This window comes from Epinephelus moara, chromosome 10 (genome assembly GCF_006386435.1).
Source record: "Epinephelus moara isolate mb chromosome 10, YSFRI_EMoa_1.0, whole genome shotgun sequence".
NCBI lineage: Eukaryota > Metazoa > Chordata > Actinopteri > Perciformes > Serranidae > Epinephelus > Epinephelus moara.
Window position 1 is genome coordinate 24602834 of NC_065515.1, and position 20258 is coordinate 24623091.

A 20258-nucleotide genomic window follows, 5' to 3' on the forward strand; every position below is an offset into this window, starting at 1 on the left:
CCTGATAAACACAAAAACAGCCACTTGACACAGACGTGGATAGACATAACAGAGATCACTGCTCTAGCAGAAAAACAGCACCAAGGATCATCACAAGTCATACATTTTATAATCCAGAAGAAAAAAGCTGCGTACTATGAGCCCACTGCCCGCAGTTACACACGTCATGTTAATGTGATTTTTGAGATCTGACCATAAAGATTGGATTTTATGTGATCACATTATTGTACGCCCACATTTGGCCTGAAAATTGCTGTTCCATGTCTCCCAGGGCTGTTATTTATTTTAAAATATGTCTGGACAATCTTAACCCTCACACCTCCTACCCTCTTTATTTCTCTTCATCACTCTAAATATGCACTGTGGTTAGATTGTAATCAGACTTTCACAAAGCATGCCTGACCACTTCCAGAACTACTTCTTAAAATCAAGAAGAGCGCAGTCAGATTTCTGGGAGTCCAGGCTGTCACTTAATACCTCCTGGCATCACTGGATGATAAAATTTCATGGCTGGTTACAGCCATTGGGAAAGTGGGACCAGCAGGGACAGTTACAGGACCGTAAAGACATGAGTCAGCGTCCTTAAGACAGAAATAAGAGATGAGAGAAAGGAAGCTTTGTGATTAGAGCATGGGAGAGACTTTATTAAGGCTGATTTATAAAGCCTTTTTGCATCCTGCTTTTGGTACATTTGCATCTAGAGACACGTGTGTCAGCTGACACAAGCAGTGGCGCCTTCGGAAATGTTTTATAGGAGTGGCTCGATGGGGCGACTGAAAATCTTGGGGTGGCACAGCAAAACCAAAGGCCATAACTGAATTTCAGGAATCCTATCATGCTGTTGTATACTGTATATAGGCTCGTACCGTATAGCCTAATTGCCCCTTGATGCAGACTGGCCAATCATAACATGGCAATGGGCCGACTCAGATGTGGGTCTGACAACAACACAGCTGTGCTCCATTGACTCTAATGCAATCGTTTCAGATTTCCTTCATTTTCAGGCTGGTTTTGTGCATTTCCAGCTAAATGTTGTGTATGGCGCATGTCGTGTATTAATGATACTCGTTACCTGGAGAGGTTGGAAAAAGATATACATCTCCCCTTGCATTGTCTCCTGTCGTGATCAGCAGTGATGTGGTGGTTCACTTTTACACTGTGATCTGTAGCCTATAGTTCGGCTTTAGCTTCTAACTATCTTTGTCTTTTTAACCTGTTGTTGCTGCTGAGTCAGTTTGACATCCTGGATATATCCTTCAAACACAGACTGTAGACCCCTCTGCCTGCTTCTCTCTGGAATCACTCTTTCATTTTTCCAAAAATATGATAATAGTTCTTCAGGGAGTGCAGTTAGTTACAGTGTGGGCTCCATGCTTACTCCCACAGCTTGTCGGACCATCACAAAGGGGTGGGGCTTAGCGAAAGGTCAATTGAAAACTATGGCAAGTTAAGGGGAGATGCATGAGTCCCCATGGAACTAATTTTCATTCAGAAATCTTGAGGTGAGAGTTCAAGGGACCCCTTTGAAAATGGCCATAACCATTGTTCCCTGTCTAAAATCTTGCCTAACGTTGGAGTGATATTTATCCCCCTTATGTACAAGCTATTTCAAAACAGTTGCTAACAATGCATGCCTGAGGTTGTCTAGTTTCACAAGATACCACTTTCTTTGTGCTAGCTTAAATAATGAGTGTGTCACAGCCTCTTAAACACACTAATATCAGCCTAACATTGCCCCTTAGAGGGCTAGTTTGTCACCTGAAACACAGCTCCTGTTAAATAGTAGTAGTGCAGCTCTCTTCTTTTTGTATGTGAATTTACAGGAGGATAGAGACTATTGGTAGGAGATACAATGAGTGTCGTAGACAGATGTTCAGCTGGATTCATTATAAGAGCAGGAACACAGTCGTGCTGGTACATTAAGTAAACGTTGTGGTGGAAAAGATTTACTTTTAATAACCTGTATTCCAGATCTGCAATGAATTAGTGACAAGTTTTAACTGTGTGGTCATAAAATTTGAACTTTGCGTGGCATTGGCGAAAGCTTTCAAGACATCCCAGTGAGTGGCTTACACTTTTGGAAAAGTCTTCTCTTTTCTCAGTTGTTACTTTCAATTAATTTATGTTTTTTTTTTTCTTTAAAAAATATTTAATGACCTCTACCGCCGCAGGCTCACAGACCTCTGAAATCATCATCATTTAATCAGTATTTCTTTTTCAGTAATATTTTAATTGCAGTCTTACTAATGTTTTGAAATTCCCTTACCATATTGTAATTGATATGTCCTTTTTTTATTACCAGATTTTGATTTCTTTTTCTCATTTTGAAGTTCTCCTCGAATGAACCTAAAGGGCAGCCCCAGTATCTAGTTTCGTAATTAGCCTCTGTCGTAGTAAATCAGACACTAATTACATGCAGATTGTGAGTGCAAAATTAAACGAACGTGCAGCACGATTTTTTTTTTCCAGCTCTTTCATGTACGTATATCTGGCCCTCATTGACTCTGCCTTCCCGAGGCCTTCACTGAGACTTCTGTGTTTTCTCCATGTGTATGTGTGGGTAAATGTGCCTGTTTGTGCACGTTATAAGGCGTGCACATTGCACATGTATGTGCAAAAGTACTGAATTCAACTTTGTGTGTGTGTGTGTGTGTGTGTGTGTGTGTGTGTGTGTGTGTGTGTGTGTGCGGCATGCTATAACTGTAATGGTTCTTATCACTTCACACTAGCTGTCAGTTCTCTCACACACAACACTGCAGCCTGTAGGTGACCTCACACACATGTTCACCTCCAGTCTACCCAGGCCAGGTTGGACACATTGGAAGGCTCACACATAACTACCGTACTGATGGCGACCTGGAAAACATGAGGCTGCAGTCGAACAGATTTTAACTACGAAATGTGCCCTTTGTATGAGGCAAACATGTGACCGATGTATGTGTAAAAATGTCAGTTTTATGTAGATGAGTTTTAAACACCATTACATACCGTCATATCTCTATCTACTCTCAGTTAAAATGCTCACAAGGAACTGTTGGTAGTCTGCTTAATGTAAGCTGACAACGTGTGAGACTCAGCCGCACACACAGTCAGTATTTATCCACAGAAGATTTCTTGGCTGAATACTGTCCTTTTTTTCAGCACTGCCCTTCTGCACATTTAAACAGATATACATATTCACATCCAGGAACTGCCCAGTCAAACAAACTATGCTTGTGAGGGAAATTTATACAGTTAGTGCCTCAGCAGTAGTATGTTCAGACTTTAAAGCAGAGGGAGGAAAAGTACTAGATATTGGAGTCAAGTAAAAGTACTGTTATAGAGACATTTTACTCAAAAGCAAAAGTAGGCTGGTCCACTGTAAAAATTCACAAGAGTAAAAAGCTTCATCACACTGTGACCTCCAGCATGCACTGGAATGGTTTGCAGCCAAGTGTGAAGAGGTCAGGATGAGAGTATCTCTGGATGTTGTTCACTAGTGAGGGTAGAATGGAGCATGAGATGGATCGGCGGTTTGGTGTGTGGTTCACTGTGCCGGACGGTCATGATGAAGAGGGGGCTGGGCTGGAAGGCAAAGCTTTCAATTTACTGGTCCATCTACGTCCCAACCCTCACCTATGGTCATGAGCTTTGGTAGTGACCGAAAGAATGAGATTGCCGATACAAACGGCCGAAATGAGTTTCCTTCGTGGGGTGGCTGGGCACACCCGGAGGGAGCTCAGAGTAGAACCACTGCTCCTTTGCATCGAAAGGGGTCAGTTGAGGTGGTTTGGGCGTCTCATCAGGATGCCTCCTGGGCGCCTCCCATTAGTGGTGTTCTAAGCACGTCCAACTGATAGGAGGCCCTGGAACAGACCCAGAACACACTGGAGGGATTTCATATCTCATCTGGCCTGGGAACGCCTTGGGGTCCCCCAGGAGGAGCTGGAAGGTGTAGCAGGGAAGAGGGGTGTCTGTCATTACATTTTTGAGAGGGAAGGGCAAAGGGAGGCAACATGACCCCTAATGTCTAAACAACACTAAATTCCATTTGTATATCTATCTGGTTATCTCAGTTTGATTGCATTGTTGTGCATTTGTAATGTTCACTAAATACTGAGTCACGGGTGTGACTGCCATTCTCGCCACTCACTCCCCATGACCCTTGACCACTGAACGTAAACATTTACAACAAGTATCTCTTTCAGAGTGTCAGCTGAGTGCAGTGTCACCTCGCTGTTGCCCCTCCTTTCTGCGGCCACAGAAACATCTGCAGCTTCGTCTCTGCTGAAGTTCCTGATTTATCTCCTTTCTTTTGTTCCATTCTCACACAGTTAATGATGACTTATTCATGTAGCTTTTGATTTTTACTCAGTTACAGATGCGACTTGAAGTAAAGCAAAGTATAATACATGTGATATGTGCAAGTAAAAGTGCAGATTTTTAAAAATGCTCAGTGAAGAACACAAAAAATAGCATTGTTACAGTAACGTGAGTAAATGGAATTTCCACTTCTGCTTTTTAGACTTTGGGAAAAGTGCTGTTTCACTCTCTATACCCCATGAGATTCAGTCATTTAATCATGTAACCACCCCCCCCTCATAATTTTAATTTACGTACTTGTTTGAACTGAGCTCTCACACAATAGTACAGCGCTGCATCAAAGCTTTAACTCTGCCTTATTGGTATACAAATCATATAGATCCTGCAAATAATGTAACAATAACGTAACACCTCTTTGATCTTAAGAGCAATACTTGTGTTTTCAATATGCTTTTGACTGAAGCCAAAAAAATGTCCTCACGCTTATTGCCTTAGAAAAATGTTGACATATCCTACCCATCTCTGTGCATGTATTAAACAATACATTGCTAATAACTTGTAATAGGAAACATGTCTGTTTTCTTTTTCATTTTCTTGTATCCCTCTACTCCAACTCTTCAGTGCTTGTTTTAGCCTAAGGAGTTGGACTGGGTTCGTTGACTTTCTGTGGTTCACATGAGTTTCATTGTTTCATAAACACAGTGTGGAACATGAGAGGGATGTATCATCAGCCCTTATTTCTTCATCTATACGCACTTTAGAGAACCACTTATTTAAGTCTTATTACACAAATTTATTCCTCCATCGCAGTCATAGTTCATATGCTAACTTCAGCCTGTACACACACGTAGCAGCTGGATAGTGCAACAGCGGCCTTGTCCAAACAGCACAAAGAGCGCAGGGAGCGAAAAATGCACAGAGGAAGGACCGAGGCATTCAGCATTAATCATACACTGTGGCACACACTCATGAATGCACTCACGCACACACATACGCGCACCCTAAAGGCGGCACCACCCATTCTCAGATGCACAAGCGCAGACACAGAGTCATACAGTAAACAGACATCCACCCACCACCTGCTTTTGTGGGCAAACACACTTACATGTGTATACACACACACACACACACACACACATCCCCCAGGACACACTACACCATTCAGGAAACATTAGCAGCATTAGCCAGGAATGCTAATTGAAACAAACAGCTCATGGTTTCTTCATTTCTGAGGTGGGAGCTGGCTGTAATTGAGACTTCTGTGTGTGTGTGTGTGTGTGTGTGTGTGTGTGTGTTGGTATAGACACCCACTTTTTCATGCCAGAGATCTGGTAACCATTGTACACTATTATTGTCCTGCTTTTTCTCCGGCTTTGCTTTCAAACACAAAAGAGCGCAAATTATTCACCATAAACACACATTAGTGCTGACAGATTCAGTGTTCCAGACCAAAGCAAACCTGATCTCTCTTTCACTTCACAATTACATGCAAACACACACTCTCAGCTCCAATCACAATGTGTTTGGAGAGACCTCATTTAATGCAAAATGGAGATTCAGGTTGGAGTCACTGCCATGATGGATTCTTGTTGTGTTTGGCCTGTTGTTTAGAGAGACATCCTATAACCAGCAGGGCAAAGGTCAGCCTCTGTGGCCTATGGAAGAGCCCCAGGGCGGGACTTTTATCCTAAACCTCACCCTTAACATCCACCATTCAGTATCTGAGGTTCCCTTACCGGCACCAAAAGCAAAAAAGTAGGTCTGGTTGGGATTTCTCTGCAGCAAGGCTGACACACGGCGAGCCATTCGCTCGTTGCGTTTGTAGATGAGCTCCTGGCGGAAGTAGCTGTCGATCTGCAGGGCGGTCATGCGGTCATGAGCTGGCAGGGAGCTGTTGATGAAGTGAGGCAGCTGAAAGAAAGAGAGAGCTTGAATTCAGAAACATTCATGATGAAATCCACAGCAGAATAAAAAGCTCATGAATCATTTGAAGCGAACATCAAACACAATAAAGAGAGAACTGGTGTTAAAGAAATTACGAGGGATAGAAAATGAGATGGAAAGAAAGAAGAGGACGGTGTTGGTGACAACCTGGGAAATGTGTGTGCCCGTGTGAGTGTGAGAACTGGCAAGCGGGAGTGTTTGTGACAGTTTGACAGAAAATGACCAATGCAGTTCTCAGGCTGGTTTCTAAATGAGACAGCATCAATGAATGGATGACAGAGAGGGAGGAGAGGAAAGTGTCAACACATTTTTGTATATCACTGTGTACACTAATGTGTGTACGTATGTGTGTGTGTGTGTGTGTGAGTGGGTGCACTGTGCAAAGGCAAGTGCTTGTGTGCACGAGCAAGTGTATCCACCAGTGTGAGCGTGTGAATGTGTGTTTAATTGCTGTGTGATTTATGAAGAGCCAGGCAGGCAGAGACAGACCACGCTGGCTCCGCTCCACTCTTGGCTGCATCAGTGGATTCAACAGGCTGTTAATCTGTGAGGATGAGCGGGGGTCGGCGGTGGGGTAGCGTGGGTTTGGCATCAGGGTCTTAGCTGTCCAACTCGGAGACACACAGACACACCTAAACACACACAGTCTGTATTTCAGGTCTTTTACTTCCTGTCAGGGTATCACTGTACCTGTGTTTGACTTTTTTCTGGCTCGTTCTCTTGATATATATGCAATAAAAAATAAAATATTACAGATAGGTGAAATCCCAGTACGTTCTATTTGGTCCGGTATGCTGTTCACTGTCTTTTCTTAACGTAGGGCTGTTTTTACTGTTGTGGTGCCAGAATCCTTATTGTGTGAAGGTAAATGCAATTAAATTTTTTGTAAGAAAACTGTGAAACATTAGGCCTTTTTTATTATTTGTTCTTGTTTTTTGTCACTAGTTTTACTCCCTGCAAATCAGCCTATGAGGATGCAGTCGGCTTTAATGCCTCTCATCCTCTGTTTTCTCTCCTCTGATAGAGGACTGACCTCAGAGCAGTCCTCCTCCTCTGTAGGATTTCTGTTTCTGTCCTGATTTCTTTCACTGTCCTTCACTGGGGTCTCTTGCACAATCATGAGTACACATGAGGCTACCCAGCCTTCAAGTCTTTTTTTCCCCATGTTGGAAAAAATCAAAAGATGGAGGGATCAGAAAAAGTTTGAGGTTTTTGTGTCGCTGTGTGTTTTTGAGTCTCCATCGGGTGTTTGAGTGCACATATGCAGATGTGTTTAATCTGGAATTGTGTTTGAGTGTGACAAGAACACATGCATACATAACAGTCGCTGTCTAAAACTGAGTTACAAGTTGACACAACAGCAGAACAGCTGCGAACGGTGCATAAATCAGTGTGTGTGTGCGTGTGCGTGCGTGTGAATGTGTCAATGTGTGGTGTGTGAATACTGAATACATGGGGGGATTTATTATACCACATGTGAACAAGGTGCTGCTCTCCAGCATCCATCCAAAATCTGTATCTGACACATTTTCTCTCACTCCCACGACCGCCCTCGTACAGTCTGTTTCAAATAATGGTTGAAAGGTTTTAATTCACACCTCCATCGCATATTTCTTTCTTTCATTTGTGATGTGGATTAAAGGAGAACTCCACCAATTTTACACGGCCTTGCTTGGGGGGGGGGGGTGTTAGTATTACTGCATATGCGAAAAAAATTGTATGAAGTATTTTGTGGCTCCAGAGGGAGCTGTGTGATGTTTGATTTTTATCCTCAAGTGATGTCACTTGCATTGTCGCCTCACAGCAAGAGGGTTCTTGGTTCAAACCCCCCAGTCTGTGTGGAGTTTGCATGTCCTCCGCATGTCAGCGTGGGTTTTCTCCAGCTTCCTCCCACAGTCCAAAGACATGCAGGTTAATTGGTGACACTAAATTGCCCGTAGGTGTGAATGTGAGTGTGAATGGTTGTCTGTCTCTATATGTCAGCCCTGCAATAGTCTAATAGTCTGGCGACCTGTCCAGGGTGTACCCTGCCTCTCGCCCAATGTCAGCTGGGATAGGCTCCAGCCCCCACGCAACTCCTAACAGGATAAGCGGTTACGGAAAATGAATGAACACATGATGTCACTTTAGTCAGCGTTAAGGCTGAAGACAACATTTTGAAGCTTACCGGACCTCTGTAGCCCACTATCTCTGCTTGAGGCTAGCAGCTCAAGACGAGGCTCTGGCATAACAACTAAAATTCTTAAATCTCAAAAACAACTCTTGGCAGTTGTGTGTAATGTAGGGACAAAGGTTTTAACCATAGACTCTATGAAAAAGTGGACGTCACCTATTGGTACAGGGACTACTGTTTTGAAGACTCGATTTTTGAGTTGTGGCCGTCGCCATTTTTGTTTTGTGGAGCCAGAAGTGATTGTATTTTGAAGAGAGAATGGAACTGGAGGATACGCATCGCTACGCCTCTATCCTAAATGACAGATCATCATTGTAGCCACTAGTCTTGTCAATCACAAGGTAACCATGTCTGAAATCATACCTTGCTTTTATTGTCTATTTTACTCTAAATGGGACAAAATTTTGAAAAAAACAACAACCCAAAAACATCATATTGCATATTGCAAACTCAACAGGACGATGTTTGATGAGGTAACAAATCAAGTGAGAAGTAGGGTAATTTTTTCAGACTTCTATACAACTCAGACTTCTTTTTGCAGCCAGTGTAGTCGCCCCCTGCTGGCCAGTAGATGTGCACGTTTAGGGCACTTTTGCATCTGCTTCACTTCTAAGACTTGGAGGCTACCTCCATTTCTTTTGTACAGTCTATGGTTTTGACATAGAAGAGGATTCTCCATCTTGAGTCCAACTATGTCATAAAAAAAGCAATGCTAAATCAGTGGAGTCTTCCTTTAAACACATTCACATTAAATGTGTGTGCAGTAAGTTAATGCCAGTGTGTAGGAAGGTGACATTTTGTCAGACTCCATAGGACTATATAGGATGGCCATGTTGTCTATTTTGGCAAGCTGCCACAGAAAAAATTCTATTATATTTTTGCTTTAAATATATCACATGGAATTTATGGTCATTTGCTATTTTTTGGATGCTTTCACAGTTTACAATTATAAAACCATGTGTGTAGATTCCCATGTCATTTAGATTAACTGTGGCAGGCAACATAATGATGTTATCTACCACAGTTAGTTTTTACTCACATTTGGCAGGTTGGTGGTTGTTAATTTTAAGACCTGATGAAATCCAAATGGTTTGTGTGACTCACTCATCTCTTTACATATAGTTTCTCAGTAAGGAAAGAAAGCCAGAAAGAAAGACATTCACACAGATATGTGTAGCCTGAAGCCTTGTATTGTCTGTCTGTGTCTTTTCAGGGTCAGTGATCCAGGTTCATCCGGATTGACAGCGTTTCATTATTCACAAGTAAGATGAAGCAGAGTTGGATGATTAAGTTAAAGAGAGAGGTGGAGAAGGCGTGCTTCATCATTGCTCTAATGAGTGAGGATAGTGTGAGGGTTTCATGACGAGAAGGAAAAAGTGTTCGGTTGGAGCGGGGTCAAGGTGGGAGTGTAGCGGTAAATGCAGATAACTTATCACAGGAAAGGCCATTAGCTGCTCTGTATCCCAACCTGAACAGGAAATGTGGAGTGACAGGGAGATATTTCCTCCCTTCCTCACTACTGGTATTGCTCTGCACTGACTCGCTCAGTCTTTCCTGCCAGCAGTTCACTCTCTTTCATTCGTCCTTTATGATTTGGCTCGGTGAAGTCCTATTTTCTCTTCTGTTCTCTTCTTTTATACTTTACTGTCTTTACCCTTCCTTTCTTGTCAAAATGTTTGCAGCAAACTAACAGTTCAGTCCTTTGAAGTTGCTTCTTTCCATTTTTCCTTTAGCCCTATTCTCACTGGACTAGTATTGCCAGGGGAACTCATGTGAATCACAAATACATCTGTGTTTGTGAGTAAAGAAGTCTGCATTTTACTCACATTTACTGACATTATCCCCCAGATATGATGCACACAGTCAGCAGTAACTCCACTCTACACAAGATAGAAACACTCTACAGCACAAGTAGTGGTGATGCACAGTTTTAACCTCCTTGTTAGAGCCATTTCTAGCAAGTCCTTGTTTCCTATTATTTTTTTGAGTCACTCTAATGTGCCACCTCACCTGGCATCTCGCGGAACCTTTAATTAAAGGTGTGCTGAGGTGAGTTTGGAGCATGGAAGACGCCACAGGGTTACAGTCTTTAACTGCCATGTTTTGGTTAAGTTTTTATTGTTTGATGAAGTCGTTTCCCACCCCACTGATTTGAACTTTGTTTTTGTAAAGGCCTGTTTGTTTGGGTATTTTTGTTTTCATTTTTTTTAACATGACAGTGAAGACAATCAGTCTTTAGTGTCATCTTGCAACTCTCCATACCTCCTGCAAACCATCCATTTTCGTAACCGCTTATCCTCTTGAGGGTCGCGTGGGGGGCTGGAGCCTATCCCAGCTAACATTGGGCAAGAGGCGGGGTACACCCTGGACAGGTCGCCAGACTATCGCAGGGCTGACACATAGAGACAGACAACCATTCACACTCACATTCACACCTACGGACTGTGGGAGGAAGCCAGAGTACCCAGAGAAAACCCACGCTGACACGGGGAGAACATGCAAATAACAACAGAAGGGCTCCCTCCTGGGATTGAACCAGGAGCGACAGTGCTAACCACTACACCACCATGCTATTTGCTACTCAGTTATAAACACTGAAACTGACTCACAGTATCTTGCTTGAGTGGACCAATATCTTACCCAAGGATACTGTGACATGCGAACCGGAGCTGGGGATCGAATTGCTGATCTTCCAACTAGTGGATTACCTCCTGAGCCACAGCCACCCCCACTAACATCATAAGATCACAGACAACCCTTGCAATTACCACAAATAACCAGAGGTCCCCAGGACATGCTAGTCCCATACAAGTAGGGCTGTGTTCTTTTTAATCTAAACTTTTACCCTTTACCTTATTTCTTTTATGTCCCCGTGCTTTCTTATCCATCTCTTTCTGTTTGTCTGTCTTTGACTTTGTGTCTGTGATGGATCAGGGACCAGTAGAGTGTTGAAAAGCATTAACCTGTCCTGCACCACTCTGCTGTGCTCTGCTCTGAGTCCCGTCATCGACCTCTTTCTAATATGATGAATATTGAACTGGGAGAGAATTCAGGGTGTTGGAAGCCTCTGTATTAGGTCCTATCTATCAAAAAACACCTGCTCTTTTACGGCCTTAGAAGTTCTCACACACACGCTCTCTCACACACACAAACCTGCTATAGATCACCAGGCTACAGAAAAAGGCACCACAGTCAGGCGTCTGATTGCTCTAGCATGTGCTGGGGAATGTTAATACATGTTATTATGACACGCGGAGCAAAGGCGAGCTGGTATGATTTAAAGCGCTCGTGCGGGAGACGACTGTAGCCGCGACTGCAGGTGAAACTGTGGCTAACAAGCTCTTCATGGCCCTCAGAGAGACAGAGATGGATAGACACAGACAATGTGAGGGAGAGAAAGGGAGATATGTGTCTTAACAAGAGAGGCATGGTGAGTCTCTTACTTTGAGTGTCTCTGCTGGAAATGATGTGGAATCTCTGCAGTTGAGCGGTGAGTTGAGGTTACATGGTGTGTTAGGTTTAATGAGACTTGAGGATCAGTGAGGGAGGTTGACACAGCATAATTGACTTATGAGGAGGGCTTTCGAGTACATCTGCATGCAAAGTGCAGATAGCTACAGCTACTGCACTGTGTGTGTGTGTGTGTGTGTGTGTGCGCACGCTATATATTGAATGGCCTTTTGACAGCTAGCAGAGCTGGGTGTGAAGACTGATGAGGAGGCCATCGCTGAAGGAGCAGAGGCTATGTTGGGAAACACAAAGTTAGAGGAGGTCAGATGGCGTGTTTACGGCTGAGTCCAGAGCTATTAAAGTGCCAGACTATCAAGTAACTTGAGGCTGAGAGGGATTAAGATGGCAATGTGCAGTTTTGCGGAATCAATGTGCAAGCCTAAAAGTTTGAGGTGACGATAGCGTAATGGCAGAGAAGTGGGTATGAGAGGGTTGCCAACTCAAATCGAGGGTCTGACAGATTTGGGTTTTTGAATGCCGTTACAGATGTTTTTGGACCAAAGCTGCAAGTAGCTGGAATTTTGTGTGACTATTTTATTATATCAGAAACGTCACCTTCCTCTTGCCCAACTAAACAAAAAGAAAAAATTACAAAGATTGATTTTCACTCTTATATTCTTGGCAGTGAAACGGCCTCTGGTCGACTAGAACTCTGCTCTGGGTTGGCCCTGCTAAGTGAATACAAATGAGAAAGTAGAATTTTATATGATGCTAAAGGTGCAGAGACAGTCATTGCGTCAGATTAAGTAATTACTACAAAACGAATGATCAATGAGTCATAAATTCTTGCCGTGACTTGTCCAAAAGAAATGGATGAGTACAGGTTGGACCCCGACCAATCCGTAGAACGCTCCTTGCTCCATAGAAGCTGTCCAATTGGGTCACAGAGGGTGGATGCTGCATTGGTTGTCTTTAACTATGATACACTGCACAGGATAATAAGAGCAATTGTTTTTGTTCCTGACACACAAGAACAAAAAACACCTGCACATGTTTATCTTGTTCCAAGTTCCTCTTTAAATCTCCATGGACATGACAAGGTTTCAATTACAAATAGACCAACTATCCAACATTTTGACAAATGTTGATACATCCGCGTAGAGTTAAAGGGAAACTGGGAAGATGATCTTCTGTGTGAGGAGTATTGTTGCTCAGCACTTGCAAAAATTAACATGGAAATGTATGAATTATGGCGTATATGATGATGATTGCCCTTTGTTCCTGGCTCACAACATCTGTCGTGTCAGACAATTATCGGGCTGACATGTGTAGTCTGATTCCAGCATTAACATTATAGCATTATCTTAGTATGTGAGCTCTTTTTCTTACAACTTAACATAATCTAAGGAAGCAGGTTGTTGAGAGCATAAAAGCAGCAAGACCGTCAACACAGATTGTTGTTTGACTATGTAAAACTTTGTAATTGGGAAAATATGGGAGATAATATAAAAAAAATGGGATTTTTTTGGCAAAGTGAAATAATGGCATCAGATCATTTGTATTATTCTTGGCAAGTGGTTCATACTCATTTATGCTGTTTATATTGCCCTTTTTTTATACCGGCTCTTTTGATTGACTCTTTATGTGCTCAATGCAAGCACAAATCCAGCTCTTAATGCGAAACTCAGAGCGTATGTGTTGTCTGGACGTAGTTCTCAACATGGAGGTAGATGAGCTGGTGGCTAGCAGCTTACGATTAACTCTATGAACAGTGCTGAACTATGGCAACAGTGCTGACAGAGTTAGGAGATGATATCCAGGGAGGGAACCAGAGGGTGGGTGCTATGCTTCTGTGACAACGGCATTCCAATATCAGTAATGACCGCCGTGTAAGTGCAGTGCAAAGTGGCAGGGATGAGCTAGCCAGTGAAATACATATGTGCACAAACATACATGGAACAGCTTAGCAAAACAAAGGACAGAGAAGCTCGGATTGCGACCCGCACAGGGGGAGCGTGACTTTGTCTCTGCACAGGACGTCATTACTCCACTATATCTTTACATAGCAAATAGTGGTTTGCTGCTATGTTAATGTACTGGGCGGCACAGTGGTGCTGTGTTTAGCACAGCAAGGGGGTTCCTGGATCGAACCCAGGGTGGAGGATTCGAATCCCAGGGTGGGGGAGCCCTTCTGTTCTCCCCGTGTAAGCTTGGGTTTTCTTTGGGTACTCTGGCTTCCTCCCAAAGTCCAAAGAAATGCAGGTTAGGTTAACTGGTGACCCTAAATTGGCTGTAGGTGTGAATGTGAGTGTGAATGGATGTCTGTCTCTATGTGTCAGCCCTGTAATAGTCTGGCGACCTGTCCAGGGTGTACCCCGCCTCTCGCCCAACGACAGCTGGGATAAGTTCCAGCCCCCTGTGACCCCAAACAGGATAAGCTGTTATGGAAAATGAATGCTATATTGATGCTCTTAACGTCATATACAGAATGTTGAATGAAGCTATGAAAGTTGAGTCTTAGCTGAAAGGAAAATTAATTGGTAGCATGTTTTTTTTAGTTTTTTTAGGTGAACCTTTAAAGAGATATTTCTGCAGATTATAGGTGATGTAAACTAGACCAACCTGTGAGGTGTCATGGTTGAAGATGATGGAGCTGAGGTCTCCACAGTTGTAGTGAGTAATGAGGTCCTCAGTAGTGTAGGAGCCCTGCAGGCTGCCTGCTCGGACGCCCTCGTGCTGCAGCAGCGTCTGGTTCAAAGCAAACAGCACCTGCAGAGAGGGAGAGAGAGACGGAAAGACAGGAAGGGCGCTGTTACTTTCTGCATCCACAAACTCAGTTTTCTCCGCTCTGCGCTCGAGAGGAATTTGCCATGAAGGGGGAGAAATTGTGCAAGCGTGGCCAGTGTTCCTCTTTTAAAATATAATGTGACCTTAATATACAATGAAGCCGTTATTCCTGAGTGTCGGCGAAATATAAGTTGTTTTGCAGCGTTTTCATTTCTTTCAGGATATTTTCATACACTTTCCATACAGGCTGACTACAGGTAAAAGCAGACCACAAGAGACATGGCAAAAATCCACTGACTTTCTTCTGAGGGAAGGAGAAAACAGAGGGAGAAAGGGAGGGGTGAGGAGAGAGAGAAGCCCTTTAAAAATAACCCTTCTTTCTCTTTCACCAGGCCAGGGTGCCGTAAATTTACAGCAGCCATTAAAATCAAAAGTAAACCCTCTTTAGAGAGAATTTATAGCGTGCAGCCGCCAGCCAGCCCAACAACTCCACAGCTGTCCTAGACACCAGGGGTTAACCTAGCTGCTCCCGCCCTCTACAATCCCACGCCACCTCTGACTGGCCTGGCAAGCGGGGCCGAGTTGTCAATCACTGTTAAGCTCCCTATAAGGAACCAGAGGTGTGTTAAAGATTTCTTTTCTTTTTCTGTACAGCAGATTTCACACAGTGCTACATATACACCTAGTAAGACAGTTTCAGTCGACTTGATTAGAGCAACTGACTCAGCTCATCATATCTTCAAACACCACCAGACTGATCCAGGTCTATGATCCTAATTACCCCGAAACCTGAATAGAGCTTCGGAAAATACTACAGGGAGAACGTCAGCATCCCGGCCCAGATGATTTGTGGAGCAGCTTAGGGCCGATACAGCTGCACAACTGATTGAGCCCGATGTCAAAAGTCTGGGTCGTAATTCACGCAATTAAGTTATGCTTTTGCAATCATAAATGCCCATATCGTGCATATTGAATGTTTCAACTCCAGGTAACCCTTACGCCGGGATAATCATAACCAAGCACTAAGCTCAACCTTGTGACTCCCTCTCTCTGTCTCTCTGAGGTCATTGTGTTTGCAAACCATTCTTGTGGGCTCATTCTTGCTTTAGTGCGCTTTTTTCCATAATGCAAAGAGACAACTGATGAGCTAACGGCACATATAACTCTCTCATTATCCCCCCTTCTTGTCTTTACTTCTTTCTTTCTCCACTTTCACTTCAGAGGAGTGCCCATCCTCTTCTCATCTCTCTGCCAGTGCCAGATCCCGAGCCCTTCCTCCCACTCTACAGCCAAAGAACTCCAAGAGTCTGATCTTATTTATTCTTTTTGACATGTTTCATCGAGCGTATTTTCTGCTATGCTCAGCGCCGTGCTGTCGCCCCGCCAGAGGTGCCTAATCCAGGAATGGGTCTTGATCAAACCTGTACCCATTTCAGACCTGGAAAAAAAAAGACTTTCATGCTTTTCTCAGCACCAGATTTCCCAAAACCCAGAAGCCCCCCTGCTGTTTGAGTTATGACACTATACCTCATTTCACTTTCTATTTCCATCTCACGTAAGATTATTTTATAGCTCTAAACTTAAGGTCATGCTGAGGTGTGATGCCAGGCCCAGGGAGGCCTCGAGTTCTGCCTGGTGGCTAACTAGCGGTAGCTAATTCTGCTTCTGCAGATGCTGAGTCTGTGCCAATATGTTGCCACTGCCCCAAGTCCTTGACCCACAGGGCTCTCTGCCACGTCTCGAAGGTTTTTCCAAGAGAAACACCAGAGCAGGCCCTGGGTACAGTCAGGGGCTGGAGCTGGCAGAGCAAACACACCTGCCAGGCAGTTTGTAATGCTGCCAGCTCCGGTAGTTTCCCTTAGCACGGCAAACTGCACCAGACACGACAGACAGGAGGGAGAATGCAGTGAAGGATGAACGGTAAGAGCGAAGGGGTGTGTGTGTGTGTGTGTGTGTGTGTGTGTGTGTGTGTGTGGTTGGTTGTGTTGTTAAGGGAGTTGTTATTTCAATATTGTCCGTCTCCCGGGGAAAGAACATCTCTGCAGCTGTAACCATGGTGCCTGAGTTTGTGCTGGGCTGAATGAAAGAGCACGTCAATCACTGCGGGAGAGGCTGAAGGGGAGAGAGGAAAAATGCAAACATTCCCTGTGTATGTGTGTGCTCGCATGTATAACGTGTGAATATGTGTGTGTGCACGCACGCACGTGTTGGCTGACAGAGTGGGTGTTCTCATGCTGAAGTGGCCCACTCACTCTGACAGACTGGCGCTTTTACAGCCAGGCCTTTTCAAAGTAACTAACATTGACTCTGCTCACCACATAGTTTACTACTGCAGGTCTCTCTTCTCTTTCTTTTTTTTTTCTCCTCATCTCATCTAATACATGCGTGAGAAACTCCCATTGTAATTAAATGAAACCTTTATAAGAACAAAGCTGGAAGGAGCAGAGCACATGGATGGACTTGGAACCTGCGATCTGAGCGCAGCACTCCAAAAATTCATTAGCGAGCGTTGGAAACAAATCAGAAAAAAGGGGTAGGGCAGGAGTGGGAGCAGCTTAAAAAAAAAAAAAAGAAAGAAAGAAATCAGAGGGATCTTTTATGTTTCAGAAAATGTCATTTATCAACATGTGTGTGCATTGCAGCAATTGACCTTGAAGTGCGTTAAATCCTGGCTGTTTGCTAGCAATAGTGTTAGCTTGTTTGAAGGTTTTACGGGTCTGAAGCATGAGTAGGTGCCGATGACAAGGAGCTGGAACTGAGGGAGCTCACTCTTGTCGACTACATCACTCCCCTTTTATACCTCCTTAAATCTGAATCGGAGAATGTGAGTGATGGATAGTGCTAAAGGGCTTCGGGCTGCGATACAACAGAAGGAAGTGTCAAACCATGGAGGCCAAACGCTGAATTCTGGCAAAGAGGAGAAAATATAATACCCAGGATTGTTTTTTACTTTGCGGCTGTAGGAGTTGGTAAAAGCAAATGAAAAGCACACATTAACGACAGCAGTAAATGCACAGATAAATCACAATATGGTTCCTGTCGGCTTTAATCTTACTCCCTCCCTCGTGTCCACCTTCCCCTAGCCACCCTTTTAATTTCTCTATCCATTACTCACTTCATCTCTTTAAGATGTGGCAAAACAATGAGACACTATTCGGTCATCCTGCAAACTAACGGAGAAAGAAGAAAGAAAGAACAAAGGAAGGGAGGAGTAACGGCAGGAGGAAGACGGAGAGCAGAGAACAAATGCCGGAGAGAATTGAAAGTGTGAAAGAACGGTATAAGACAAATAAAGCCTTGTTCTCTATGAGAGGAGCATGTGTTGTACAGATGGAGGTGATTCCTCTCAGTTTGCGCAGTACAGAGTTTGGGTTGGGTGGTGCACACACGTGTATGGCTATAAACCTGGCATGGGCAGTGGGTATAACCAGGCGGTCAGGTGCATGAAAGCGTGGCAGTGTGTGCCAGCGTCAGGCAGGAGATCTGAGAAGAGTTGTTCTTTCACACATTTCCATCTTTATGCCAGATTTACTCAAGTTATTTCTCTCAGTTTATCTGTTCGTCTCTTTTCGTCTCCTGGTTTTGCTCACCAGTTCTTTCCTCTCAGGTGTTACGTGTAACATCCATAGACTGTATAAAACGTAGCTACTTTGATGTCACCCACTGGTTTGTGCACTGCTGTTCTGAAGTCTCAGGTTTGGCATTTTAGCCGTCGCCATCTTGGGTTTTTTTTTTCTTTCCAAGCTAGAAAATTCTTATTCAAACAAGAGGGTGGAGCTGTGAATGATTTAGGGGTGGATATTACTCATAGACTCAAGCAGCCCTGCCCTTAAATATGCATAACCTTAAGCCACGCATATGGTTGAGTTACTGTAGGTTGAAAATACCTACAGAGCCACTTGGTAACAATACGACAGTAATAAATCACCACTTTTTTAGGCTTCTGATCAGAATGAGCATGTCTTTTTTTATGACAATGAAGCATTTTGCTCGCTGCTTTTGCGTTACTGAGTGTCAGCCATTTTTCCGCTCTCTGCTTCTCACATTTTGCAGAAGCGCCTTGAACGCCTTGAGTTAAAAGAACCACAACTCGGACTGGAAAAGCGTGTTTTTCCCCATAGTCCAATCAGATGAATTGAGAGGTGGGCTCTTCCCAACTGGTCCAGCCACGGGATCCATATTTCTCCTCAGTCCTTAGTTCAAGGTCCACACAGTTTAATAGATTCAGCGTCATACTTGAGCGTCATATGATGTTTGACCATTTTGTCAAGCTAGTTTACTGTCTCTGTCAAGTAGCTGTCTGTTATTCAGTCACTCTACAGCAGGAAATGGCACTTCAAAATAAAAACTGTGCTGGAAATTCATTGTACTTGAAAATAAAGTGTGTTTTTAACAAACTTCAGTCACTTGCGGTCCGTTCAGAATGGACCTGCGACCCACTTTTTGACCGCGACCTACTAGTTGGGAACCACTGCCCTAGCCAAAATGCAAGACATATAAGAAAGAATGTAGTCTCAACTACTTTCTAACTTTTTACCAACTAGGCTCAATGATTGACAACAGATTGTCAGATTGTCCTGGCTCCTAAATCCTATAATATCCTAAAATAAGCCTTGAACTGACCATCATCCAGACAAAGCTTCAGGACCAGCTGGTACTCCCTATGATTTCTCCTTTTTCTGAGGGTCTCATGTAGGCTACCCGCAAAGATCTTCATTTCCCCGTGTCCAGTCCCCAGGCGCCCTCCACCTAATTTTAATCTACATATATGTGAGTTTACTTACTCAGAAGTCTCAACCTGCAAAACCCGCTCTGTCGAATTTGGGCCTAAATAGTCACATTGGCTGACACTGTCGGAAATGAGATGAATTGCTTTACTCAGTGGTTGCCATTACAATGAATAGTCCTGGGAATAAAACGTCCTGAACCCTATGTTGAGCACCACTGCTTTCCTACACAAACACATTATTTTTGTAGGTAAAGTGCTAATATCTGTTTTTTTCCTTCCTCTTTAAAGGAAGCACATGTGGAGCTTAGGGAGGAGGAACAGGCAGCAACATTATCTTTGTGACAGAAAGCTCAGCACCAGTTGATTCTTTAAAACGTTGTAGTATCTAGTATGTAGTAATACAGACCATCCACACAGAATGGGAACGCAGCTCTTTCTCTGTCTTTATCTGTGGTCATTTAATCAGCCCCCGATAAAGAAAACAGTACAAACAGTTTGAGGGTGGCGCGTTCCCCTCGACCGCTCTCGTCTCCCTGAGAGCCGCTTGTGTTTCATCGCCTGAGAAAGAGAGGAGCTAGACCCCTGACCCAGGACACGCACTGCTGGGTTCCTCTGGGCCGAGCCAGCTTCCCCTCTTGGGCTCCGGCTACAGACAGCATGAGGGGATTGGGTTCACAGCACCCTGGGGTGACTGAAGGGAAGGAGGTAGGGAGTTGAAATAACATCCAGGGCAACCCAAGAATAGGATAAGTGCGATAGCTCATCCCTGTTCCCCACAGAGCAGCCCCAAAAAAGGGTGGATACCAAATTTGTGTGAGTGTACTTTCCCTTTCATGGCCACAGTAGAGGACCATGAGAGACTTCATAAAAAAC

General features: G+C 43.8%; 1 protein-coding gene across 1 annotated transcript in view; it reads right to left on the reverse strand.

Annotated features, from left to right (window-relative positions):
* trabd2b (TraB domain containing 2B) overlaps positions 1–20258 on the reverse strand; it is an 84100-nt gene that overhangs the window by 24163 nt on the left and 39679 nt on the right. Inside the window, exons 3-4 of the mRNA XM_050055216.1 lie at positions 14492–14638; positions 6039–6213 (exon numbers count right to left, since the gene is read on the reverse strand). Coding sequence (XP_049911173.1) covers positions 6039–6213; positions 14492–14638 — 322 coding nt within the window. The remainder of the gene's footprint in view (positions 1–6038; positions 6214–14491; positions 14639–20258) is intronic.